Source organism: Rhinopithecus bieti, unplaced genomic scaffold, assembly GCF_001698545.2.
Source record: "Rhinopithecus bieti isolate Rb0 unplaced genomic scaffold, ASM169854v2 scaffold_3040, whole genome shotgun sequence".
Classification (NCBI taxonomy): Eukaryota; Metazoa; Chordata; class Mammalia; order Primates; family Cercopithecidae; genus Rhinopithecus; species Rhinopithecus bieti.
Genome location: NW_016804657.1, coordinates 1,584,661 through 1,611,380, shown reverse-complemented (window position 1 = coordinate 1,611,380; position 26,720 = coordinate 1,584,661). Strand labels below are relative to the sequence as shown.

The 26,720-nt window shown below is 44.3% G+C and overlaps 1 protein-coding gene across 6 annotated transcripts in view; it reads right to left on the bottom strand.

The window, feature by feature from the left end:
- Positions 1–3,729: 3,729 nt before the first annotated feature.
- CHI3L2 (chitinase 3 like 2) overlaps positions 3,730–26,720 on the bottom strand; it is a 27,223-nt gene continuing 4,232 nt past the window's right edge. The window contains exons 2-13 of one of the 6 annotated variants that reach the window (XM_017869647.1): positions 20,075–20,180; positions 18,649–18,763; positions 16,866–16,895; positions 15,811–16,012; positions 15,456–15,512; positions 12,089–12,239; positions 11,402–11,526; positions 11,012–11,141; positions 8,231–8,413; positions 5,737–5,853; positions 4,807–4,946; positions 3,730–3,954 (exon numbers count right to left, since the gene is read on the bottom strand). In XM_017869647.1, coding sequence (XP_017725136.1) covers positions 4,809–4,946; positions 5,737–5,853; positions 8,231–8,413; positions 11,012–11,141; positions 11,402–11,526; positions 12,089–12,239; positions 15,456–15,512; positions 15,811–16,012; positions 16,866–16,895; positions 18,649–18,763; positions 20,075–20,077 — 1,251 coding nt within the window. In that variant the 5' untranslated portion in view covers positions 20,078–20,180 and the 3' untranslated portion in view covers positions 3,730–3,954; positions 4,807–4,808. Of the gene's footprint in view, positions 3,955–4,806; positions 4,947–5,736; positions 5,854–8,230; positions 8,414–11,011; positions 11,142–11,401; positions 11,527–12,088; positions 12,240–15,455; positions 15,513–15,810; positions 16,013–16,865; positions 16,896–18,648; positions 18,933–19,290; positions 19,326–20,074; positions 20,181–26,720 lie in introns of those variants that run through there. The other 5 variants (XM_017869650.1, XM_017869652.1, XM_017869651.1 and 2 more) reach the window with 5 other exon arrangements.

The following is a 26,720-nucleotide window of genomic DNA, read 5'->3' as shown; positions in this document are numbered from 1 at the left end:
GTCCTGAATACAAGGTCTTACCCCTGGGATCCAAAGTTCTAACCACCAACAGAGAGCAAGGTTTTCAGTTCTGTGTTGCTGGAGATAAAAAGATACTAGTGTAAAGAAATTCCACTTGCAAGGAGCTGTCATTTGCCAGTCGGTCCCTCTACCCTCACATCCCACACAAGGCCTTGAGTTGGGAACAGAGCTGTCTGTAGGATCAAGGGGCCCTTGTGCCATGAGTCCTCCAGGGCACGCTATAAATAACTCATTGAGTAGGTTCTTGCTCCCATCTCTGCCAGTGGGCTGATGGACCCTGGTGCAGAAGGGAGTTTCTGGGAAGAAAAGACAGGGCATCCTGGTCAGGATGAGGGAGCCAGAAATCAACCCCTTAGCACAGAAAGTAGACTGGCTGGAGCTTCTGGGATACACAAGGCCAGAAATCTGGAAGTCTGATTCTAGGAGAGAGTGAGGAACACAGGCAGTGGAAGTGTCTACCAGTTACTGAGTGCCTGCTAAATGCCAGGCACTTTACATGCATTGCTTCTTTAACCCTTATAATCCCACAAAGCAGAAACTGTTAATATCATTTGACCTTTAAGTGGTATTCAGAGAGATTAAGCAACTTGACCAAGATCATCCAACGCATAAGGTGGCAGAGCCAGGATTCACACCTAAGTCCTTTATACCATGGTCCTGTGAGCTTGACCGTAAAACCTACCCATTGGATTCCTGATGAGACAAAAGCATCAACCTAGCTAATAAGGCGATCTGGCCTTCCTGGGTTCTGTGGGCTAGGGAAAGCTTTTAATCTCCCTATGACTCAGTTTCCTCAACCTTAACATGGTTTTAATATGCCCACTTCATCACGCTTATTGTGCCGGTATATAAAATAATAAATGAAAAGCACCTCGCACATAGTAGTTAACCAATAAATACGCTAAGCATTTAGCTGGTGCAATTTTAGGTTAAATTTTGGGTTAAATTGGTAGCTAGTTGATAGGTTGTTGTGGGGCTGTACAGCAACATGACAAACTTCAGGGGGCACTATTCACTAAGAATCCTTTGTGAATGGCACCTCCTGTGACACACAGAATAGAATGCTGGGTATCTGAATTTCCTGGAGAAAATAATCCAGAAAAATGACAGCAACCTGCCTCTCCTGGGGAGAAGGATGCTGAAAGCTCTACTAATGAGGCATGGCATGAGAATGACTGTGGACAGCACTCAAAGGCTAAACATTCTGCTGTAGGTATCTCTTGGGGAACTCGTGAAAGCCTCATGTAAAAGCCTTCAACCCAGCACAAAGCCCAAGTTCAGAGCTCACTAGTTCTTAAGGCCATTGATGCTGGCATAGAGGTCCTCATCATCCCACTCGATGGTTTTGATCTGGTTGTTGGCCATGCCAGTGAAGGCGTAGAAGATGTGTATGCACAGGCAAGGGTCCACATTCTGGGGCATGTAGCGGACAATCTCAGGGCAGTACTGGCTCCAGCTGGTGAAGTAATATCGTCACAGCAAGCTCCATAGAGTTCAAAGCTTAGAGCCCAAGACACAGACCTTTAATGCGCTCTCAGGCTCCATGCAAGGCCAAGGTTAATGTGTTGGGCAGCTGCCCATACTCTCTCGTGCTGGTTATAGCAGCTGGATAATGGAAGAGTTAAATTAACTTTGGCCTGAGGTTATCTCTGTAGTTTGAGTCCCTACTAATGAACTGGAACCTAATGCAGTATATAAATAAACTGAAACCTAACTTAGAAGTATTTTTTTTTTTTTTGTAACAGTAACCAGATCTCGGCCAATCACAGGCAGCCAACTGATCAGACCATGTTTAAATAAGGCAGACTCCTGGCTGTGACCAATTAGACTATTTCTCTACTTTCTGTTCTGCCTGTAAATACTCATTCTCCATACTGCAGAGGGGAGCTCTCTGAACCTCTTCTGGTTCTCAGTGTTGGCCAATTCATTGAATCATTCTTTGCTCAAATAAACTCTGTTAGATTTGTTTTATCTAATGTTTTCCTTTTAATGGAAATAATAACAAACACAAATAGTATTTGTGATGTGTCAGGCATTTGCCCAAATGCCTTACAAATATTAACTTACCAAACCATCATCACATCCCTGAGAGGTAGATAAATGAGAAAGCTGGCAGCACATAGAAGGTAAATAACGTGCCCAAGGTCACATAGCCACTAGGCTGGTGACAAAGCCAGTGTGTGTGAACCCAGGAGATCTGGCTCTGGACTATGTTCTTAATTATTCTGCTCTTCTGCTTCTTGATAATTCAATTACCACAGGAAGCAAAGTTAGAAAGCCAGAGTTAGAAAGTCAGAGAGGTGCCCAAGCAATTTCTGCCTTGTAGTAAGAAGATCTGAGCACTGGAGCAACATTCAAGGGGACCGTGGGGACTAACTTCCCCTAGTATCCGTCAGTGCTTGCCACTCCTATTCTTTGGTATGTATGTCTGGGGTTTTCCATCATAATAGGATATTCAAAGTAGTTTTGAAAAAGTCTCCTAGTATTCCCATCCTATGCCGCTTGGATCATGTAGCCACCTCTAATCCCCTCCTCCACAGACATTCTGGTGCTGCTGCTGCCTTCTTGGATTCAGTCTAGTTGCCACCACTTATCAGACATGTACCCTTACACTGATGCCCCAGTTAGCTCATCTGAAAATTGGGCTTATTGTCACTTCACAAGCCATGAGGATTAAACACGTGTATGAAACTCTTGTTCAAAGGTTAAGATAAAAGTGGCTTTTCTAGAAGGAAAAGATTGGAAGAAATTGGGAAAATGGGGGAAAACAGTTCATCCTAAAATTAAGGAGTCTGACACCAGAATCAGCCTTAGACCTGGTGCTGTGGGCACCATGCTTTAGAAGAGGAGTTGGCAAACTTTTCTGTAAAGGGCCAGAGAGTAAATAGTTTAGGCTTTGCAGGCCATACCATCTCTGTCATACTTCTCAACTCTGCCATTGTTGGGAGAAGGTAGCCACAGACAATATGTAAACAAACTGGGTGTGGCTGTCTTCCAATAACATTTTACTTTCAAAAACAGGCAGTGGGCTAGGTTTGATCCATGGGCCATAGTTTTCTGACCCTCCTTTAGAGGGTCCCACTTGGGCCCTCTTCCAGTTGCACCCCTCCCCACAAGGTAAGGAGACTGCCAGGCTAGGAGCACATTCACCTAAAGCTCGCATACCTCCTCTTCTAAATCATGATCCAGATATCCAGCATTTCTACCCAAATAGCCAGAAGAGCCTATGCGCTCTCTCAGGGACTGCACGTGACTTTTCCCTGGGCCCATCTTCACTGAGAGTGGACTACAATGCTCATGTGCACATGCATAGCCCAGAGGTGTGTGTGTGTGTGTGTTTGTGTGTGTGTTGGAGGTTGAGGGTAGAAGGTAGAGTGCAGATGAAGCTTGGATGCAAAGCCTACAGTGTCCACAAGTATGCCCATGAGGCTTCTGCTGTAAGAGACAGAGGCAAAGATGGGAATTCTCGTGTGGAATTCCAAGGAGTCTGAGAATTTAAAATTTTCAAGTTCTGATCTTCTAGGTGGTTGCAAAGTTGTATGTGTTAATGTTGGAGCATAAGTCATATTTTAACAGCACATTAGCTGTTTTTAATATTTAAACATGATATGCAAACTTTCATTTTCACCCTAGCTCTGGACCCCACAAATAGTAGGGACAGAACAACCTGATATCACAGGGTCAAGGACTGAACAAATGAGGCCATACTTACTGGAGCAAAATGAATTTTTTTTAATTGTACTTCAGGGCAACAAGTCAACAGCTGCAGGAAAACAAAACCAGGTCCAATCCATGATTTAAGAGGAAGTCAGGAAAGGCTTGGAAGAGAGATCCAAAGGCCAGTCTGGCAAGGGGAATCCCACATTAGAATTCCTGGGAGAGAGCAGGCCCCAGGCAGCAAGGTCACCTTGCCTGCTTCTCTGTAAGCTAATCCTGGAAACAAAAGGAAAAATATTTCAAAGCCCAACTCAGTAAACTGAGGCCTAAGTCAAGTTACTAAACAATGGATGCTCAGAATTGGAAGGCTGCTACCCAATTATCTAATCAGGAGTTTTCAAATGGTTCTAGGCCCTTTGCCAGTATAGTAGAGCCAGTCCTTTTTAGTTGTCTGTCTGCAGTGAGCCCCAGCACCCTGCTACTCCACCCTCTGCCCTAGAACCAATGTATCACAGCATAACTGGTTGGTCAGCAACAGCCTTCATCTGCACAGGAGGATATACAACGCACCTAGGGAACTGGGGTCCCAGGGATGGAGCAGCAGCAAAGCCACCGACCTTCAAGATAATAGGGAGACTTGGGTAAAGGCGTATCAATGATGACCATGGGAGCTCACAAATGTCTAGACTAAGTAAGATCAACTGTGGGTGGGGAAAAAGAGCATCAGGTAGTGACTGAGATGGAAATTGTCATCAGTCAAGTGAATTGAGGGCACAGAGTCAGATTTATTGTGATTTAGAAAATTAAGACAGGCTGATGATTTTGTAACCAAGAATTGTGGTGGAGTCAATATTTATCCCTAATATATATGTAATGAAAGTCCTTAGCTCATACTGTGCTCAATACATGGCAGCCAAAATTTATCAATATTATTCTTATCACTTTAAAAGTCTATGGGAAACCTATGAAAAGGGCAGAACCAGCCTAATCACTAAGAAAACATGGCAGAAGAGCCAAAGGAGCATGAGAAAGGATTAGCCCAAATATGTGAAGATGATCTCCCCCAGTCTCCTGTGCCCTGTTCTGCCCATCTCTCTGCCCACTCCCAGCTCCAGCCTGGACTGTTACCTTCACAGGGAGCCAAGGCTTCTCTTGACTGCTTGGACAAGAGGGTAAGGGCCCTGGTTGCAGGATTTGCCAGTGAAGTCATCCATGTCAATAGACCAAATCATGGCTCCTCCCAGGTTTAAATTCTTTAAGAACCGAACCTATGGGAGGCACAGGACACATAGAGATTAGAAGTGACCCCTAAATGCCCACGACCATATCAGGTTCAGATGAGGGTCTCAGCTTAGGATACAGTGGTAGACTAACTGGTTTTCTGGAGTTAGAGACTCCCTGAGGGGTAAGATTGCTGAGGGAGAGAGAGCCACCAAGTCAGCATTAGCCACCTCTCATTCTGACTTGAGTCACCACACTCAAGGTTCGGCATTCTTGGAGGCTGAGAAAACTCTCCATAATAAGGGAAGAAACTAGGAAGCCCTTAACAAGACAAGTGGCCAGGATTGTCAATTACACTCAAGCCTCCTTTTTGCCCTAACCCTGGAAGGAACGCAAATGTCTTACCAAGGTCTAAGAACTGGTAGGCTCAGGAATCTGGAGCCTCCTAGCTAGGTAATCCATGAGAAGGACTAAACAGTTTGTCCTGAGATAATTAACAAAGTAGATTACCTATACAGGCACCAATGTCTCCTTTATTCCTTCTCCCTTCTCCTTGCCTTTCTCTTCTCTCCACTCCTCACTTATCAGAATAAACTTACTTGTTCTCAACTCTTTTTTGTGTCCTTTCCAACTCGTCTACCTGTACCACAGCTGCTCACAGGTAAGACATAGAGTCACTACTAGACTTAAGCTATAGAGACTGCTGGATCCCATCCTAGAGTCTGGGGCCTCAGAAGCTTCTCTCTTTCAACATAGAGTATTCAGGCATTTTACTACATATCCCCATTCCCCATCTAAAGGAGCATCTGCCTGTTCCAGATCCTGTTGCCCACCTACCTTGGTCTCCATACTCTCCACATCATCGTAGCCCACCCACTGGTTCCCCTTGACTGCGTAGGGAACCTGCTGATCCTGGAGCCTTGTGATCTTGGCTCCTTTCAGAAACTGGCAGATCTGGCAGGGGAAAGGGAAACGAGAGGGTCAGTAATGGGTTATTCTTGAAACTTGGTGGGGGTAGACAGGACAGTGAGCCACTAGGGACTTGGGGAAAATATCAGAACCTTTATCCCAAGGATCAGACAATGAGAGAAATGACCACATATATCATACGAAGTGGGTGGCCCAAGGTGAACCACTGGGAAGTGTCTGTGCTAAAGTCTCATCAGGAGGAGACACAGCAGCTAGACATCAGAAAATACTTGAGTTCCAGATCAGACCCCAGCACCGACCAATTTCTTCATTTGCAAAATGGAAATAATTATAATAATGCTTTCAACATATCTACCTTCCAGTGTTGTTGTTAGGATCAAATGACCTAATACACATTAAAAAATTTTTTGGAAAACAGTAAAGTGCTTTACAAATGTGAAGTATTATCCTGACCATCACCACTATTCCTCACCTTGTAGCATCTCCACTTAAATCTCATTACTCCCCCTCTGTCTCCTCCCATTCCCAATATGCCCTGTCCTGGGGCTCCCCTTCGGTCATTAGCTACATTCTTTCTGTTAGCATAAGGAAGAGCTCTAAAAAAGATAAATCTTCAATTAAAAAATGCATTTCAACATCACATAGAAAATCCCTTTTGGATTACTCTTTTTGGATGAACTACATTCACACTTACTACAATGAGGGCAGAAAATGAAAGTTGAATATTTAAGCAAATATCAACCTGTCAAAGTTATAGTGGCCTAGAGTCATTATGAACTGAACAATCAAATCAAACTTTCCATGAGATGGAAAGTGCATATCTAGTGGTTGATACTATAACCCTACCAGTAGATTCTGAGCAATGACCTCTCTTCTCCCTTAAATTAAGAGTGTTATTGCTGTCAACCTAGAACTACCCAAGGATGGGTCAGCCTCTCTCCCACCTCCTATCTGTCAGGCACCCTGAGATTCATTGAGGACTCTCACGATGACCCATGTCCCATTCCTGTTGCCTGTTGAATTGATGATATGTCAATCATTCCTATGTGTAAGGTGAAAGGAAAAATTGAGCATTACACTGAATGGGTACCTTGGTGGGTGCCAACTCATTCAGCATGGGCCCATAGCATGTCCACACTCACAATGAGAGGTCAGGCTGGGACTCCAAAGATAGACCAGGATATAGAATGATATATTTTTTCTCTACCTGATCAAATTTCTACTCATCCTTCAAGGCCCAGCATAAACTTCTCCTCTTCCGTGGAGCCTCCCCCAGTCACATATCTCTGATCTCATGTCACTCTACACCATTCATTGGTCATTGAATCCCATATTGTTTTATAATACCTCTCTGATTTTATTAAATATTATAGTTATCTTGTTTTTGAACTCTTGTTTAACTAGTTACGTCGTATTCTACATTCTTTTCACCTTGATAATAACCCCTTTAGAGATAAAGATGGATAATTACTTATTTCTAGCTTTCACAGTACCCAGTGTTTGGGATATGAGAGTGTCCAAAGAGTTTCTGTTGGTTGACCTATTGTTACATTTATATCTTCCCCTGTGCTTTTTAAATAAATTTTCCCAGATTGGAGGGCAGAGAGAAATGATGGTATAATTAACTGAACACTTTTGTTATCCCTATGATCCATCTGACTTCTGCACAGAATTGGACACATTTGACCACTCCCTCCTTTTTGAAACACCCACTTCTCTAAGGTCTTTGGCACACATCTGTATGGGTTCCTTCTAACCCTCTTGTAGTTCCTTGTCAGTTACCTTAATATGTTCCCCTTCCTCTGCACGTCCCTCAGGTGTAGGAGGTTCTTGGGTTTGTCTTGGGCCTCATGCGCTTCTCATTGTATGGTTTGGCTTCAGGTACCATCTTTATGCTGATATTTTTGAATCTACCTCTCTAATGCAGACTGGTCTGCTGTGATCCAAACCCATATATTCAACGACTCACTTGTTATCTATATGTCCCACAGGCTCCTCACACTTAGAACATCCAAAACTGATCTCATGAGCAGGACCAATGTCCACTCTGTTCTCCCTCCAGTCTTCCCTATCTCCTGCAAATGGCATTGCCATCCACTTAGCTGCTCAAATCAAGAACTTGGGGTAGTCTTCCTTTTTCAATTTATCATATCCTCCTCTACCTATCCCCATTCCTGACTAGCTCCATCTCATCTTCAGAGTTCAGCTTATTTCACTTCCTCCAGGAAGCATTCCCTGACCCTCTCCCAAACCAGAGTTGGGAGCTCCCTTCACATGTTCAGTAGTACTGTGAACTTTCCCCTTCACAACACTCAGAATGCTTTACTGTGCTGTCAGATTGAAGCTGGAATATCTACCCAGACATGGCAGGGAGCTGAGGGTACAGGTGGTTTCCAGGTACCTCATAATAGGCCAGGAAGCCTGAAGACTCTGTGATGGGTCCAGCAGCTCCAGGGCCAGAGGCAGGGGCCCCCACGGTGGTTTCTGCAGTGGCCAGTGTGAAGGAGTGCCCATATGTGGGGATGCCCATGACCACCTTCTCTGAGGGCATTCCCTTGTGTATCCAGTACCCCACAGCATATTCCTAGAATGGGAAGAGAGATGGAGGCTCAGAGTGGGGAAAGAAAGGTGTCAGGCCTTTTTTAGCCTCTATCCCAAACTTCACAGAGGTGACTGCTTGGTTTGTTTTCTACATCTGAGTGTGAACAGACCAGATCTCCCCAGTACAAGAGTGCTTGTTCTAATGCACATATGCTCTTTAGCAGCAAGAGGCTTATGCAGCTTTTTCTAATTTCTGAAAGGAACTAGACAGTGGATCACAAAAGAAATCAGTCAAGAAACCTAGAAAACATGAAATCAAGGTTGTCACCATCTTCCTTTCCCTTTTGAGTCAACACAAAATCCCTATGGAATTTGTCTACACAACGGCTCATTGTGAATACTGACAAAGGTATCTGTCAGATTCCTGGTCCATGAGGCCTCACAATGACCTTGAACCCAATGGGATATGTCAATGTAAAGAGTCAAACTCTGTAAAATATTGGAAGACATTTATTCTGAGCCAAATATGAGTGTCAAACGGCCCATGACACAGCTCTCAGGAGATCCTGAGGATATGTGCCCACAGTGGTCAGGTTACAGCTTGATTTCATACATTTCAGGGAAGTATAAGACATCAATAAATATATGTAAGATGTACATTGGTTCACTCCAGAAATGCAGGACAACTAGAAGCTGCAGCTTCCAGGTCATAGGTGAATTCAAAGATCTTTTGATTAGCAATTGGTTGAAAGAGTTATTATCTAAAGGCCTGGAGTCAATAGAAAGGAATATCTGGGTTATGATAAGTGGTGTAGAGACCAAGGTTTTATCATGCAGATAAAGCCTCCAGGTAGCAGGCTTCCAAAAGATTAGATTGTAAATGTTTCTCAGCAGACTTAGAAAGTCTGCTCTATCAGTCTCAGGGTGTCTGTGTTGATGTTAGTGCTGGTCAGCTGTGAGGCATGTCTGACACCCAACTTCCCATCATGACCTGAATTAATTTTTCAAATTAACTTTGAATGCCCTTGGCCAAGAGGAGGGATTTGTTCAGATGTTTGGGGGGCTTAGAATTTAATTTTGGTTTACAGATAGATTGGGAGGTAAGAGGCTAATTTTGGCTTTCTTGCTCTCAGAACAAAATAAAGGATTAGAGAAGACAAAGATAGTCTCCTCATCTTTAAAGATAACTGACAGAGAGGAAGGAGTGAAGGAGGCTGATGTGACTTAGCCACATGAAGGCCTAGAAAACCCCAACCAGAAATCATATCTAGCTCTGGACTGATCCATTTTGTAACTTTGAATATGAAGGCCTGGAAACACACAACACAGATATTTTTTCTCCCAGAATTTTAGGAATATACATCCATATATATGAAACAGCCTTTGCAAAAATTGTAACTGAGAAAACTGTGACAGTGAAAGAGATCTGAGCTAACTGACTCCATCTTGCCTCTAACCTTCAAGCTGTCCTTGTTCATTCCTGGGTGTAAGCCAACTCAATTTGAGAGGAATTTAGTCTATAGTTTAGCTTTCAAACAAAGATGATTAACAGCCCTTTTTGGAAACAAACTCTCTTCTTGCCTAGACACCAGTCTGCTTTTGTAGAACTAACAAATTAGCCATGAGATTAGAAGTTACGGTTTAGGAGTCATGCGGCCAAAGGCTGCAAGATTCCAAGCCTCACCAAATTGCAGCTGGGAATAGCATCACTGTTGCAAAACCTCAGAACAGTGCTTGAGATATTTTGCAGATCTTGCATTCTGATGCACCAGCTGACACCACCCAGACCCAGGAATCTGGCTCAACCAGTTCTCTGACCCCAACCAACAACAAAAGACAGCAAGAAAAACCCACTTTGAACCCTTATGATTTCATCTTCAACCTGATCAATCAGCACTCCCCACTTTCTGATCCCCCATCCACAAAATTATCCTTAAAAACCCTGGTCCCTGAATTTCCAGGGAGACGGATTTGAGATTTGAGTAATAATAAAATTCCAGTCTCCCATACAGCCGATTCTGCATGACTTAAACTCTTTCTCTATTGCAATTCCCCTATCTTGATAAATCAGTGGGCAAGGAAAACTCATTGGCTGGTTACGTTATGTTCCAGAACAGCATCAACAACATTATTACATTACTATTTTTTTTTTACTTTTCATTTCCCACTACCAGGACCTTCACATCACACGACCTTGAAGAGTCAATGAAATCTGACGAACTTCTGTTTCATCATCTGTGAAGTGGGAGTAACACTTCCTACCCAGCTGACCTCATGGGGTTGTTTTAAAGATAGAATTAAATAGGGAATGTAGATGGACACAAGTTCTGTTCACCTGTGTAGATGCCAAGAAATGTACCAAAGATGGAGAATCCAGAGAAGACTGGGATGGGGGACACTGAGCCAGAGACAGAGCTTAGGGCACTTCAGCTATCAGCACTTCTGACATTTTCCAGGTGACATTTTATTGGTGCCTGGTCAAAGCACTTCTCCTGCACTCACTTGCTCTTGGGACTACCCAATTCCCTCTTGGGCTCATAGCTCTTCCTCAGTTCAAGACAGAAGTAACTCTAGACATGCTGGACTCTCCCCGGCCCGACTCCCACAGCCAGTACCCCTGCAGTTCCACTGGCCTACTCACCACATTGTAGTAGGAGCTTGGCCCTCTGTCCTGCCACCCCTTGCTCAGAGGGCTGTTGTGGCCAGTGATAAGGGGCTTTTCCCAAGACCCATGGAAGTCAAAGGACAGGAGGTTGATGAAATCCAGATCTCTAAAGTGCCAAAAGCAAAGGGAGAGATTTTGTGATGAGCAGTGGTAGAAACAATTGTTAAGTAATTGTTTTGGCTTTGAATGATGCTGCTAGAAGGATTGAAAGTCTCTGTAAAGAAGTTGTTCCTGGCTGAATGATGCAGGGTTAGGACAGTGACCTTCCCTCTCCTCCTTTTCCCCTCATCCCTCAAACATGCGATGCATCATTTGCATGGACCAAATTGGAAGCAGAAGGATGGAAAGTTGCTCTGATGTACTCACTTTGCCAGTTTCTCAACTTGATAGCTGTTATCAATCATTTGCCTCCCGGCAGATACACCTGCAGTCAAGAGAAGCCTTTCCTTGGTGGATTTTGTGAAGTCCTTCTGAAAGGCTTCTGCTAACTCCTAGGAAAAACAAGGAAACAAGGTGTTAGATTCCCCTTCCCAGAGTACAGCGCTAAGCTTCTTGCCTGTGATCTATGAGGTTTAGAACCACATTAGATGGAAAAGATCAACCGTTTCCTCTCCATCCCATGTGGGGATGCCTTGTGCCTGTATCTGCTCAGGAAGTTTCCACATTAGGCAGGAGGACCCCAACCTCACTGTACCCAGGAAATAACCATCTTGGTTTCTACCTGACAGATTTTCGGATCTATCTGATAGATCTTCTATGAGGCTACCTCAGTACCCAGGAAATCCTATGGCTACACACTCTTTTATATGGATGTTGCTTTATTTTGATGTTCTTCATCAAAAAGAAGAACATCAAAATAAATGAACAAGGGGGCTCCATTGTTTCATATTGTTCCCGCCTTAAAATAGGAACAGGGGCTTTTCTGTCATTAGTGGGGGCTTCAGAAAGCCTGGGGCTGTGTCTTCCCACCACACTCAATCTCTTCCTTTTTGTCTCCCATTGTGGCTGTGGATTGTGGCATGTGTACTGAGTACACCATGGCATCTGACTTACATGAATCAGCAGAGTGAAATGAGTGTTTTCTTTCTGATCTGGGTAGATCCAGCTTACATCCAGTCCATCAAAGTTATGGTTCCTCAGAAACAGGATTACGGAGTTAACGAATTCCAAGCATGATGTAGAAGAATCCACCATGGGGTGGAACCTGGAAAGAAGCAATACAAGTGTCTTTTTGGAAAGAACAAGTAACATCTGTAGTGTAACACATTTTTCACAGAAATCCTGAGCAGTCTTCTCTTCCCCAATATTCACTTACAATTTGTCTATTCTAATGCTTTCCCTTTCTGGAACAGATGAGAGAAGAAGGACTGTTGGGCCAGCATATTGATCCGGCCAGGTAAAGGAAGACTGGGTTCTCTGCAGATCTTCCTGAGGGTAACGGAGCTGCCTTTGACAAAGACTCTTGCCTTGACCAAACTTTAGGTAGGCTTGTCTGAGCCCTCTTCTCGACTGGACCTCAACCTTGGACTTCTGTGTCTGTCTTTGCCATGTCTGATTCCAGCAAAAGTCCTGCTAGGTCAGTTTAGCGAGAAACCCCCACCCCTGGTACCTGATCACTCACCCCGTGCCATCCCTCAGGTGATATCTCATCACTCTGGCATCCTTTGGCAGGACAGGAATCCTGTTGAATCAATTTAGCAAGAATCCCCCAGCTCTGATGTTTCCTCTTTAAGATTTTCCATCCACTGATTTCCCCCAGTGTGCTCTTTGGCTGTATTTCCTCACTTGCCTTTGCTGCCTTTGGAATAGAACCCAGTACCATACTTAGGTCTTTTTCCCCCATTGCAATATTTCCTGAATAAAATCTGTTTTACTGCTTAAATGCTGTCCAGCTTTGGTTTTCTTCAACACTTTACACCCTTGGAAAAGCAGTTTGCAATGTGGTAGGCTTAGGATCAGGAGAGCTAGATTCAAGTCCCAGGTCAGAGTCCTTTCTGATGGCCACTTTGTCATTAACTCGCTCTCAGGGTTCCAGCCTGGCCACCTCTAAATTGGGACTGAGGGTATTAATCCTGCTTCATGTGCCTCAAGGGTGTAACATTTAGGGAAGTTCCAAGAAAAAGGACTGGACTCCAGTGAATTCATGGTCCCCAAACAAGCATCCCAGTCACAAATAGGCAATGCAGATCTCCCCACCCCCAGGATTTCTGATGAAAACAGGACTTGAAATCAGCAGCTCCTCAAGGGCTTCATCTGAACTGGAATTCTGAAGCCATGAAATTGATTCTCAGATGCCCACACCAAGGGCACCAATAGCATTTAAAACCCAAAGCTGTAGATGAGATACTGGTATTTTCCTGGGGACATAACCTTTAAGTTGTGTCACTTTTCACCTCTTACAATACCTCCCACCCCCAGGCTTTCTTAGAGCCTTGAATTAATTTTGTTTTATTCAATATTAAATTGAGATTTTGATTCCTGCATGTATCTCATCTTCGAAGTGGAAGAGAGAGCAAGAAACTGACCTGGTATCAGGAAACTGTGGTGGAAAAAGTTTTCTAGCTTTTCTCTTGCATTTGAAAGTGCTTATAATAATTAGAAAGCCATTGCACCTGAGCCTCTGGGCAGATGCCTCCAATTTTAGGAGACATGCCCATTCAATAGAAATTCACTAATTTGTTCCTTAGAAGCAAGTTTGTGTGTTACACATATGCAATTATTCTGCACAGCACCTGGCACAAAGTCTGGCATTTACCTAATAATAACAACAATAATCATGTAACAATGATTACCGCAACCATTGAGCCCTTATTGCACATGGGCACTATGCTAGACAGTTTGCTTGCATTGCCTCCCTCTACAACATCACCCTGAGGTAAATTCTGTTATTATTCTTATTATATAGTTAAAGAAAACTGCGGCATGCAGACATTAAAGAACTTGACAGAAGTCACACAGCTTGCATGCGTCTAAAGGGAAATCCAAACCAAATACATCTATCTCCAAAGTTCTACTTTTTTTTTTTTTTTGAGGCAGAGTCTCACTCTGTCGCCGGGGCTGGAGTGCAGTGGCCGGATCTCAGCTCACTGCAAGCTCCGCCTCCCGGGTTTACGCCATTCTCCTGCCTCAGCCTCCCGAGTAGCTGGGACTACAGGCGCCCGCCACTTCGCCCGGCTAGTTTTTTTGTATTTTTTAGTAGAGACGGGGTTTCACCGTGTTAACCAGGATGGTCTCGATCTCCTGACCTCGTGATCCGCCCGTCTCGGCCTCCCAAAGTGCTGGGATTACAGGCTTGAGCCACCGCGCCCGGCAAAGTTCTACTTTTAACCACTAAACTGGTAAGCAATTATTTACTGAATGAATGAATGAATGCAAGAATGAATGAATAAATGAAGACATTTTTATTTGTATCAACACCTAAGCAAGTATTAGGAAAGGAAGAGAATTTGAGAATTAGAAAGATGGGTGCCATGGAAGCCCATTCATATTGAAGGGTGTTTATGGAGGGGTTAACACAGAACCAAAAAAGTTAGGTAGCCTGATCTTTCTTCCTTCTTTCTGCGTGCAGAAATCTCCATAGGTCTTCTAACACTACTTCTTCTCTCTGCCTACTCTGGCTGTAACAGTACTGACAGGTTTCACAAGTTGTACTATCAGACTTCTGTAAAAACTCCAAGACTCTCCTAGCCGAGTTTAAGATCTCTGGACTTTTTAAGATGTTAGCACTTTAAATAATAAAGCAGAAGAAATTCAAAATTAGATAAACTGTAGTTGAAGATTGAAAAACTGTGATATTTATCCTTACGTATTTTCATTTAGCTCGTGATGTGAGTGGGATATCATTTTCATGTGAGTAGAAAATATTACTTTGAATGTGTGCTTTGTATCAGTGGTTATTTTGGTTTTAAGCAAAGCAGAACCGATTGTCTCCTCTGCTGCTCTGATGGTGCTCAGGCCATTTGGCTGCGGAGCCATGATCCCAGACATTGTAGTCCACTGACTGCTATGGTCCAAGGCGGGGCTTCTAAGCGGAAGCAGCCCATCCAAACCATCCCAGGGTGTAAAGTCAAACTCTCAAGTAATTTAAAATAATTTGCACTTTCCTATTTAAACTATCTCTATAATCCATAAAGTGAAAAACATTCATGTAAATAATTAAGAATTTTCTGAGTGTCGTTCATGGCCCACTCTCAAGCCTTGAGTGTCTGGGCTTGTATTAAGCTCCAGAAGAATTCCTTCAAAGACCCCAGGAAACCTAGTGCTGCGCCTCTTCTTGTGACAAAACTCAGATCAGTTTTGCCACCTGGCCAAGGGAAGACCTCTTAAAGCCTAGTTTAATATCTCTTCTCAGGAGGAAGAAAAGTGGTGATGATCAAAAATTACATCGGGAAATGAACAGAAAATAAAGATGTAATCTTACCCTTTGGAACCAAACAGGTATCCTCCAATGGACAAGAGAATTTTCAGTTTGGGATTCCTGAAGCAGAAGAATAAGATGATTATTTATTTTCTGGCTGCCAGGGAAGCCTTTGTCTAAAGAACAGAGTTCTTAAGTGTAGAGAATATGGACAATTAGGGCCTGGCTGTTTGAACCAAAGCGAAGTTCAGTGAAGGGATGAAGCACTGGTGAGAACAGTCAGGATCAGAAATACACCCAGAGAAATACACAGGAATGAATGAATGAATGAATGAGACAGTAGGTCTTAGGCCCAGCTTAAGACCAGCTTCCCTCCTCTAAAATCCATGCAGGATGCTTCCACCCCCATCTTACTGACTTGGTTTTGAGACTGTTGATGGTCTGGTAGAGCATCACTTCACTCTTGTCCTTGATGATAACCTTGTTGTTCTCGATGCTGGCGAATGAGTAGATGAGGTGAGAGCATAGGAAGGGATCAACATTCTCAGGGGTGAATTTTCCTGGTTCCTGCCGGTCCTGGGACCAGTTGGTAAAGTAGCAAACCAGTTTGTAGGCAGATCCTGGAGTAGAGTGAAGAGCGCCAATGAGACTCTAGTGCTATTGCCTTAGAGCCCAGAAAGTCACAGCTTTCTCCCCAAGACAGCCATTGCATCATTTGCGCATTCCGCCAGAGCCTCTGAGGGTCATTCAGCCTGGGCCTTTAGTGCTGGCTCTTGAGTACCCAGACCCCAGTTAAGAAATACACTGAGGCTGGGCACAGTGGCTCACACCTGTATTTTGGGAGGCTGAGGCAGGAGGATTGCTTGAGCCCAGGAGTTTAAGACCAGCCCTGACAGCATAGCAAAACCCCATTGCTACAAAAAATTTAAAAATTAGCCGGCCGTAGTGGTACATGCCTGTAGTCTCAGCTACTCAGGAGGCTGAGGTTGGAGGATTGCTTGAGCCTGGGAGGTCCAGGCTGCAGTGAGCCATGGTCACACCACTGCACTCCAGCCTGGACCACACAGTGAGACCCTGTCTCAAAAAAATAAAAAAAAAAAAATACATTGAGAGACAGAAATACCATCAACATATGACACACCCATGGAGCACTAAGATTCAGTGTGTATGGATGGATGGATGATACAGATCAGTAGAGAAACAGATAATACAAACATTGTGTATGTTTGTATTCACACACACACATATTGAGGCCAGGTATGGGGGAGGGGTGAGAGAGAGAGAGTGGCTCAAAAGAACTAGAACAAGAGATACACAAAATGATACAGAGAACAAAACTCTGTCATAAATATGTCAGTGGCAGAACTAGAGAGAGTAATCAAGAGAAAAAGCATGTAGCAGAAAAAGAAACTGGACATCAAAAATGAAAGCACCCAAGCCAGGAGATCCAGGCGGTAGTGACTGACTACTTACCTCCCTGGAGAAGCAGCAAGACCACTACACCTGCAATAGATGGGTGGAAAGAGGAATCTGTTGAGCCAAACCTGGTTCTGCTGTACCAGATAATGGCAGTGAAAATGTGGGTGTGCTCACATACAAGATAGAGCCACACTTCATCTGGGCTCCCCAGCCACAGCTGTTGTGGTTTCTTTACAGGATCTTGAGGTTCCCCAGCCCTGGGGTGCCTTGTGTCTCTACATTCCTAGGCAGAAACATTTTCCAAGCTGGGAATTTATTTTTTCATTCATTTATCCAACAAAGTTCTATTGAATCTTATGCTCTGTGCTAAGCATTGCACTGGGGAAATTACAATGCAGTTAATGCCTTCCCTGCACTCAAGGAGCTCACAGTCTAGTCTGGAGCTGAATATAGGTAGGGTAACCATATAGTTTATTGTCCAATGCAAAGAGTGAAAAGGAGCATTATTAATAATTTCCCTGGGATGATAGCTTAACCAGAACTATCTCAGGCAAAATGAGACGGTCACCCTATGTAAAAACAATTAATTCTTACAACAAGGTAAGCAGTGTGAGCTGGTCCTGGTGGTGCTTTAAACTTACATGTTTGAGATTACGCCCAGTCTCTTCTCCACAGGACATCTACCCTTGGAAGACTGATGAGATTATTCTATACTTAACACATCCTCCTAAAGGAATGAAAGAGCAGACCCCTGGATCCTAGAAACTTTGCCCTACGGAAAAGACTCCTGGAACTGCAATCCCCGCAGCCTGGAGATATTGTCCACTCCGAAACCCTTAGAGGTCCGAAAGTGAAGGAAAGGGGCAGCCAAAAAGGAGAGAAAACTTTCAATGACACAGCTGCTGGAGCTGATTCCTCCCCTGCAGAGCTTAGGGCTGGAAAACAGGCCTCTACTGTTCTCTCCTGATGATTCACATGTTTTTTTAGGCAGGGAAGTTAGGCCCTGGCTCTCCACACACTCACTATGTAAATGGTCAGAGAAATTCTGTTTGGCACATCCACTGTCAGGTCAGCCTCCAGGCCCTTCTCCAAAGTGTGGCCTCCCTACTGTCTACCCTGTCAAGGGTGGGTCCAGGGCTAAGCTGAGTTCAACAGGGAACCCAAAAGGCTCTTGCTAAGTGGGTGCTTCATGGCTTGAGAGGGTAAGACAAGGTGAAAGAGGTATGGACACAAAGAAGTGATTTCTTTCCTCCAGCAGACATACTCCCTACCCTCCCTTCACCTCCTGGTAAACATCCCTCGTTCACTCATAGCCCTGTTTAGCCTCATCCCCACTCTCATCCCAATTCCTGGCCACCACAAAAGCCAGAGTTTTGGATCAGAACGTTAGAGTTGAAAGGGAGAGTTCAGAAAACATTTAATTCAATAAATCATTCTGCAGATGAGAAATGTGAAGCTCTCCAAAAGTTGTGAAATATAACCACAGCAGAGCCCATGAAAGATGTGACTCCCAATACAACGCTCATACACCAAGAGACTAAGAAAGCTTGGCCTCTCTCCTGTCTTAGCTCCAGTTCTAATGTGGACAGGAAGCACCTCTGTGCAAACTGAGAACATCCTGCCAGTTCAAAGGGCTCCAGCTACTGCTGCCTTCTTGCCCATTCAGGAAAGATCAGGTCCTTCCCCTGTGACAGTTGCATTGGCCTGAAATTTTTTGACACTAAAGTCAACAGAAAGACTGAAATCCCATGAAAGGAGGAAGATTACTTCTTCTACAGACCTGTTACCTCTTTCTTCCTCACCAACTTTTCTACTGAATTATCAACTCCATGCTCACCTGCCCAGAGAGACTTCTGTTCCATGGTGGTTGCTCCCATATCCTCGACCAGCTTCTCCTGGGATGCGCATTCTCTAGGTCTTTTATCCACTGAGGTTTCGACAGCCTGCCCTACCTGAAAGAAGCAAGAAGTCCAGGGACTTCCCCTGGCAGACTTGTGAAACTTCTCGGAAACGAAGCCCAGATTTGAGCAATGCCAACTCTGACCTGCCAGAAATTAGTTGCTGTGAAGACAGCTGCTGTAGAGTCCTTTTCATCTAGTCTCACCTAAAAGGGACCCGGTCCTGGAGAAGGGAAGGAGGTGATACTCAGGCTCTGCCTCCTGGTATCACCCTCAGCCCTGAATCTCCTTCCTCATCATCCCAGTCTCTCTCCTTCTTCTTGCCACCACCTCTCTCTGTGCTCACACCACCTCTGGCCTGCTTATTTTTTTTTTAGAAACAGGGTCTTGCTCTTGCTCTATCACCCCAGCTGGAGTGCAGTGGCACAATCATGGCTCACGGCAGCCTCAACCTCCCAGACTCAAAGGATCTTCCCAGCTTAGCCTCCAGAGTAGCTGGAACCACAGGCATGCACCACTACACCTTGCTAATTAAAAAAAAAAAAAAAAATTTTTGCAGAGATAGGGTCTCACTACATTACCCAGGCTGGTCTTGAATTCCTGGGCTCAAGTGACCCTCCTGCCTTGGCCTCCTAAAGTGTTGAGATTACAGGCATGAGCCACCACACCCGACAACAGCTATTGTTTACCAGGCACCTCCAATGACACCTTCTCTGTAGCTCTTCCCACTTCCACTTGAGCCGAGACTAGCTGGCACTTCTGCCTACAGTGCATTCTATTTCCTTTCATTCCTTCACACTGTATTGTGATGTATTGGTGTCTATGTCTGTCTCCACTGTGCAAGTACAAGAAGTATGCGAAGGAAAAATTAGTCAGGCATAGTGGCACATGTTGATAATCCCAGCTGCTTGGGAGGCTGAGGTGGGAGGATCACCTGAGTGAGCCCCAGAGATTGGGGCTATGGTGAGCTGCGATCACACCACCGCAGTCCATCCTGGGCAACAGAGCAACACTCTATCTCAAAAAAAAAAAAAAAGAAAAAAGAATTATCTGAAACTCAAAAAGAAAAACCTCAACAAATGTTTGTTCAGGATCCTGCCTTAACCTGTGAGAATGGACTTGCACTCCAGATTCAAAGGCTCAGATGCCCAGGGCCTTGCACATCTTCTCCCTACCTATCTCCCAGTGCCTTTTTCATAACTGGCTCCTCAGTGCAACCCAAAATGTATATGTTGAAGCCCTAAGTCCCAGTGTGATGGTTTATGGAGAAAGGGCATTGGGGTAATCAGATCATGAGGGTAGAGTCCTCATGAATGGGATTAGTACTCTTACAAAAATAGACACAAAAGAATTATCTCTGTTTACCATGTGAGTATGCAGCAAGTAGGCGGCTTTCAGCAGGTCAGGAAGAGGACCATCACCAGACACCTCATCTGTGTGCAGCTTGGTTTGAAACTTCCCAGCCTTCACACTGTGAGAAATAGACGTTTGTTGTTTAAGCCACCCAGTCTGTGGTATTTTGTTATAGCTGCCTGAACCTACCTACTCAGTTCTCAAGGGCTCCAGAAGCCTGCAGAACCTTCAGTGTGAAAATACCTCAGCTCAGCTTACTGAGAGGGTGCCAATTTTGTTCTTGTTTCTTTGTTAACAAAATATAGTATGGGTTCATACTAAACTTCTTATGCATGTCAATGTATCCATTCTTCTTTCAAATTTAAAATGAGGTTTAAGAAAGCACTCATGGTCCAGCCTGGGTGACAGAGCAAGACTCCGTCTAAAAAAAAAGAAAGCACTCATGGCATTCTTTGTTAGTTTGAACTGAGATCTTTTCATCTTATGGTAGGTATTTCCTGCCCTGCTGAAGGAGGTAAATGTAGTATTTTACAAGTGTGCCTGTGCATTCACTCTCACTGGCATTGCTTTGCAGGCGTCTATCTCTGTACTTCAATCAGATGACCAGATTGGCACTCAGAGTCCAGTAAAGAAAGGCATTAACGTTTTATCTCTGTTTCCCTGACATTACGCCTTATTATGTTGGTGAATGGAGAGATGTATCTTTTCTATCCTGACATTTTAATTCTAGAAAATGATGAACCCAGGACTAAAAGAGAAAACTTAGTCAATCAGATTTTGACTTTCATGGTCAAGGTCATGGCAATTATTTGCAGATTTTTTTCTTAAACAGGTTTCCTTCCATGCTTAAGCTATGGATTCTCTCCTAAGCAAGGTCTTCGTCTGCTCCAGTGCCCATTCCAACTGAAAACCTAACTTGGAGACCTTCCTTACTAGACTACTAATCTTTCAAAGTCACAAGAGGCGGCCGGGTGTGGTGGCTCAAGCCTGTAATCCCAGCACTTTGGGAGGCCGAGACGGGTGGATCACGAGGTCAGGAGATCAAGACCATCCTGGCTAACATGGTGAAACCCCGTCTCTACTTAAAAATACAAAAAAAACTAGCCGGGCGACGAGGCGGGCGCCTGTAGTCCCAGCTACTCGGGAGGCTGAGGCAGGAGAATGGCGTAAACCCGGGAGGTGGAGCTTGCAGTGAGCTGAGATCCGGCCACTGCACTCCAGCCTGGGTGGCAGAGCAAGACTCCGTCTCAAAAAAAAAAAAAAAAAAAAAAAAAGTCACAAGAGACATTAGTATGTTCTAAACTCAAACCCCACCGTGGAAGAGGAAGATAATGTGGGTGGGGGGGTGGAGCCCAAGGAGGGAAAATGGCTTTCAGTCCTTCAGCATCTAACAAGTACAGCAAACACTTATGGAAAAATCTACACCTTGTAAAGAACTGGTAAGAACTTATAGAGTCCCAAATTGATCTGCCTCAAGAAACTTGTACTCTACTTGGGGAGGCAAATGTATAAATACAGGAAAATATAACATTATGGGGAATGAAGTATGTGCTAAATAAAGCATCCACCCTTAAAACGTATAAAAGAAAATTAATTTAAAAAATTAATGGAGTGTTTACTCTTTGTCAGTCACTGTATAAATACAATTTATACAGTAAACCAAATATGAACCAAATATAATTTGATTTCAGCTTTCTGATGACTTATGTTTTAGTGGGGAGAAAACATGTAAACAAATTATTCCTTTTTTCCTCAAACCTGAAATTTAAAAAATTAGGCCGGCCACGGGGGCTCACGCCTGTAATCCCAGCACTTTGGGAGGCCAAGGCAGGCAGATCACCTAAGGTCGGTAGTTCGAGACCAGCCTGACCAACATGGAGAAACCCTGTATCTACCAAAAATAGAAAAAATTAGCCAGGCATGGTGGCACATGCCTGTAATCCCAGCTACTCGGGAGGCTGAGGCAGGAGAATCGCTTGAACCTAAGATGCAGAGGTTACAGTGAGCTGAGATTGCGTCATTGCACTCCAGCCTAGGCAACAAGAGCGAAACTCCGTCTCAAAAACAAATTTAAAAAATTTAATTGTAGCAAATTTACATTGCAGCAAAACCCTAAGGATATTAAAATATATAAAGCAGAAAATGAAAGTACCTATTCATTCTCTAAAGAAACTACCGTTAACAATTTTGGTATGTATCATCCCTAACTCCCTTCTCTCTCTCTCTTTCTCTCTCTCTCCTCTTTCTTAACACACACATACACACACACACTCTCTCTTTCTCCCCCACCCTCAACAATTTATGGTAAAGCATCCTTTCACATCATCAAAATAGAGAATATCAATTTATATGCGATTTTCAATGACTACATCCCCCACTGATGAATATTTCAGTTGTTTCCAAATTTCACAGTCACAGATAATTCTGCAATGAGATGATTTTGTATAAAAGACATCCATTTACTATTTTTATACTACATTTCAAACTGTGCTTCAGCACGTACTCCTTCCAAATACATACGGGGCATGCTTATTACCCACATTCTAGTAAACAATAAATAATGGGTATTATCAGTCTATCTTTTATATTAAAATTATGCCTTCTTATTTTAATTTATGTTAAAACTAAAGGTGGGGCAATGTTTTAATGTATACGCTTATTGGCCAATACTTTTTCTCCTTCTCTGAGTTGCCTGGCCATTTCTATTGGATTCTCCGTCTCTTTGGTATGGCTTTTTAGGAATTCTCTGTATTATATAAATTAATCCATTATCATATTATTGTATTTTTTTCAGTTTTTACTTCCTATTGTGTTTATATTGTTTTCATTATATAATTTAAAAAATATTTTTATGTCTGCCAATCTGATTTTCAGTTTTTGCATCTAGCTCAGGAAAGAGATATGTAAGAGGCAGGATAAAGGAGCAGAGAATTAAACACAAACCCCACAGTGGCACAGAAAGAATGGAGGACTGCAGAGAATAGAAAGGCCACACTGCCCTGGTAGGGACCCAGCTGGCTTCGTCCTGAAAGCAAGTTTCAAGAAGGGATTAGAAAGAGGATCTGGGCATTGCCAGGAGGAGAATAGTAAACACACAAGGAGACCAGTTTTAGTGAAGTCTCAGAGTTGGACTCTGTAACTCTGTGGCAGACGTGGTAACAAGTATGACTTAATGAGAGTGTAGGGGTATAATGGGAACTGAGATCACCAGCGGGGTGGAAGCATGAGGATGTTCATTTCTTGGCATATAAGGCCAGATTTAAATGCTACTTTCGATTCCCCTTGATTTACAGGGGTCTGCGAAGGCAGGATCTACCTCCATTCCAAACCCCAGGGGGAACTTGAATCCTTAATGGTGGGAAAAACTACACTTACTAACCCAAGGTTAGGTTAAAAGTATGCTTTGGGGATTTGCTTGAGGAGAAATTCAGAACCCAGTTCTGCCACAGGGAGGAAATAACAATGAAAGGTGGCCTTCTATTAGTCAGTGATGAGGCAGAGGCACTGTCACTGTCCAGATACAAGCCTGTGTCCATGGCCTGCAGCACTTCTGACCCAACGCAAGCCTGGACTCCCCAGGGAGCCTCCGCAGCAGAGGCATGGGGAAGGGGTGCCCTCTGGTGGTTGTTGGTAGGCAGCTCAACACCTAGTTGGCACTAGGCAGGTGTCCTGGGAAGGTCCTACCTCCCCCAGCTTCTCAGTCTCTTCTTGGCCCCGGAGTTGTCTCAGAAATGTTGGAAGGACGAGTGAGGAGAGAGGGATGATGTCATAATTTTGTTCACTGCAGAAATAAGTATGACCCAAAAAAGAGAATGCAGAGGGAGAACACCAGGGAAGATCAAAGGGAAAAATGAAAATAAAAATAAAGGAAGAAGAAATGCTCTGTTTTAAATATAGCAAAGTGGCTTTTTCTTGTTTGCCCTAACACACTTGCATTCCTGATGCTTGGCACTGTCCCATCTTGTTTTCTGGGGCCGGATTCATTCCTAAGACTGGTGTAACAGAAAGGGACGTCTGTTAATGTGCTTCAAGGCTGAGGAAGAGCTGGCTCTTTTAACATATCTCAGCATGGGACACATGGGATACTTGCTCAGTGTGGCCGTCATTAAGGGAGGACACTGGAGGAAGGTTTAAAGAGGCCAAGTGCCCGCTGGGACGGGGCATGGGGGAGAAGAGGTAGCAGGTTCAGAGAGAGGCATGTGCTCCCTGGGGAGAGCAGTGGGTCTGTGAGGCACCCAGAGAGTCTAAATAGAAAGACCTGGGCCCAGTGCAGAACCAGGCAGGAAGAAAACAAACTGCAGCAGCCACCTCAATACTCACCTTGTCGGAGACCCATTATGTGTGAGATGTTATGATCCATCATCCCAAACTACAAATCTTTTGCACATTCTTCTGGACTTTGTGTGCGTATGACTGGACTGTTATGAAATTGTTTGATAATGGGCTGTAAATCTTATTTCTTCCACTAAGTGGAACATGAGATCAAGACTCTTTCTCGCTACCCACCATATCTTTAGGACCTGTGCTTCAAACAAAATAAGACCTCAGTAAGTCACTCTTAGGTGAAAAAGTATAAGAATAAATGAGTGAATCACTCATCTGTACACTTCCAGTTTCCGCCCCCCCACATAGCAGGTCCGTCACTGGTAGTCCATTGCTGATGAGTGAATGAATGACCTCTTGGGAGTCCAGCTTTGGTGGTTGCTAGGTTAGCTATGAGCTGGAAGATGTCGCATAAACGTTTGCCTGAATTGAACCACTGGTGGGAACTTTGCTCGAATGCAGGATGTGGTCTGAGAGTTTCTCCTCTTCCTATTTTTGAGGGTGGGGGATGGGCATTGAAAGTGCCTCTGATGTGCTCGTGGGGTCTGAGCAGGTGCTGCTAGATCTGCAGAACTGGGGACTGGAGGAGGAAAGAGGAAAAAGAGGAGATAAGCAGGAGTCAGCAATGAGAATGAAGCTGCTCACAGGGATTCCTGCTGTAGAAGACAGGCCAGGACCCTGGAGGGCATCTGAGATCATCACTCATTGCCCTCAGGCCTGCCCCAACTCTCATAAGACAGAGGCAAGGGGCTTTATAAAATGGGGATAATGAGATTACCTCCCTGGGAGGTTGTTTGAGGGAATGAAATGTGATAATGCAAGTGAAGCACTTAGCATAGTACCTGACTCAGAGTGTACACTCAATAAACATGATCTGATCTAATGTCCCAGTAATTCATCTTCATTTCAACCTTCTGTCACATTGATAAAGAAGGGAGGTTGGCCGCATGCAGTGGCTCTTGCCTGTAATCCCAGCACTTTGGGAGGCTGAGGTGGGTGGATCACTTGAGGTCAGGAGTTCAAGACCAGCCTAGCCAACATGGTGAAACCCCATCTCTACTAAAAATACAAAAATTAACTGGGCATAGAGGGCGCCTGTAATCTCAGCTACTCAGGAGGCTGAGGCAAGAAAATCACTTGAACTCAGGAGGCAGACAGAGATTGCAGTGAGCTGAAACTGTGCCATTGCACTCCAGCCTGGGCAACAGAGCAAGACTCCATCTAAAAAAAAAAAAAAAAAGAAGAAGGGAGATAAAAAGTGTTGAGAAGCTGAAGCCTGTGGTGTCAGGGTGACTATTCTGTGGAGTCATCATCCCCTGCCTGACCTGACCTTTCCCTGTCTGCAGGGAAACTGGACTGGACAGTAGATGCCAAAGCCCATGGCCATGGTCATTCCCTGTGTCATGGGTTGGGCCCCCTGGAAGCAGGTGTGGAGTTGAAGTGTGGGCACAAGTTGTTAATTAGGAATTATCAGTTGTGAAAGGAAAGAGGGAGCAAGATTGGGCAGAGGAAGAGGCTGAGTTTGGACGCAGCTCCGACAAAGCTTCAGCCCACCTAGCTGGGAGATCCAGAGCAAGTGACGTCCATCAGAATTGTCTCACTTCAGACTAAAATGCCTGGGTCTTTATACACCCTCCTCATTCAGCCACAAGTTATGGGCTCCCCTGGTAAGTCATGACCTTGGGCAAAGGGATCCTTTGCCTTATCTGCATCTGAGGCAGACCCTGAAGCCACTGGCAGCAGGGTGTTTTCTGCAAACTGAACCCCACGGTGGGCAGCCAGTCTCTAGAATAAGTGCTTCTTGAGAAGACAGACCTTTTACCTGTGCCCTTTGTGGCCTGGCACACTGAGGCAGATGCTTATTGCTCCAATTATTGTTTAAATAATCCAGTTTGCTTAAGTGTTGCTGCTCATGGTACGGTTTCACAGACATGGTCTCATATTGCAGGCTGCGTGGTGGTGAGGGGGCCTTTGGGCAAATCAGAAGCAGGAGTCAAAGTAGGGACAATCAAAAAGCTCATCCACTGGCTCACGATGGAGCTAGTGGGTCTTGGTTTTTCCAAACGATCTGATACACTTGGGATGGAAAACCTCTTTCCACTTTATCTGAATGTGGGTATGGGGAGGGCTTCGAGGGGGCTTGGCTGAAGAAGTCAGCATCCCAAGTGCTGGAAGACATAACTGAGGAGACAACTGAGGAGGAGGCAGTGCTCAGAGCAGCTAAGCCAGGGAATAGGTGATGTGGCTTGAGTATGAAAGCACAGCCCGAGGATGCAAAACACCAGCCTTCTCCTCCCAGGTCTAACAATAGCTTTGTCTTGGGCAAATTCCTCCC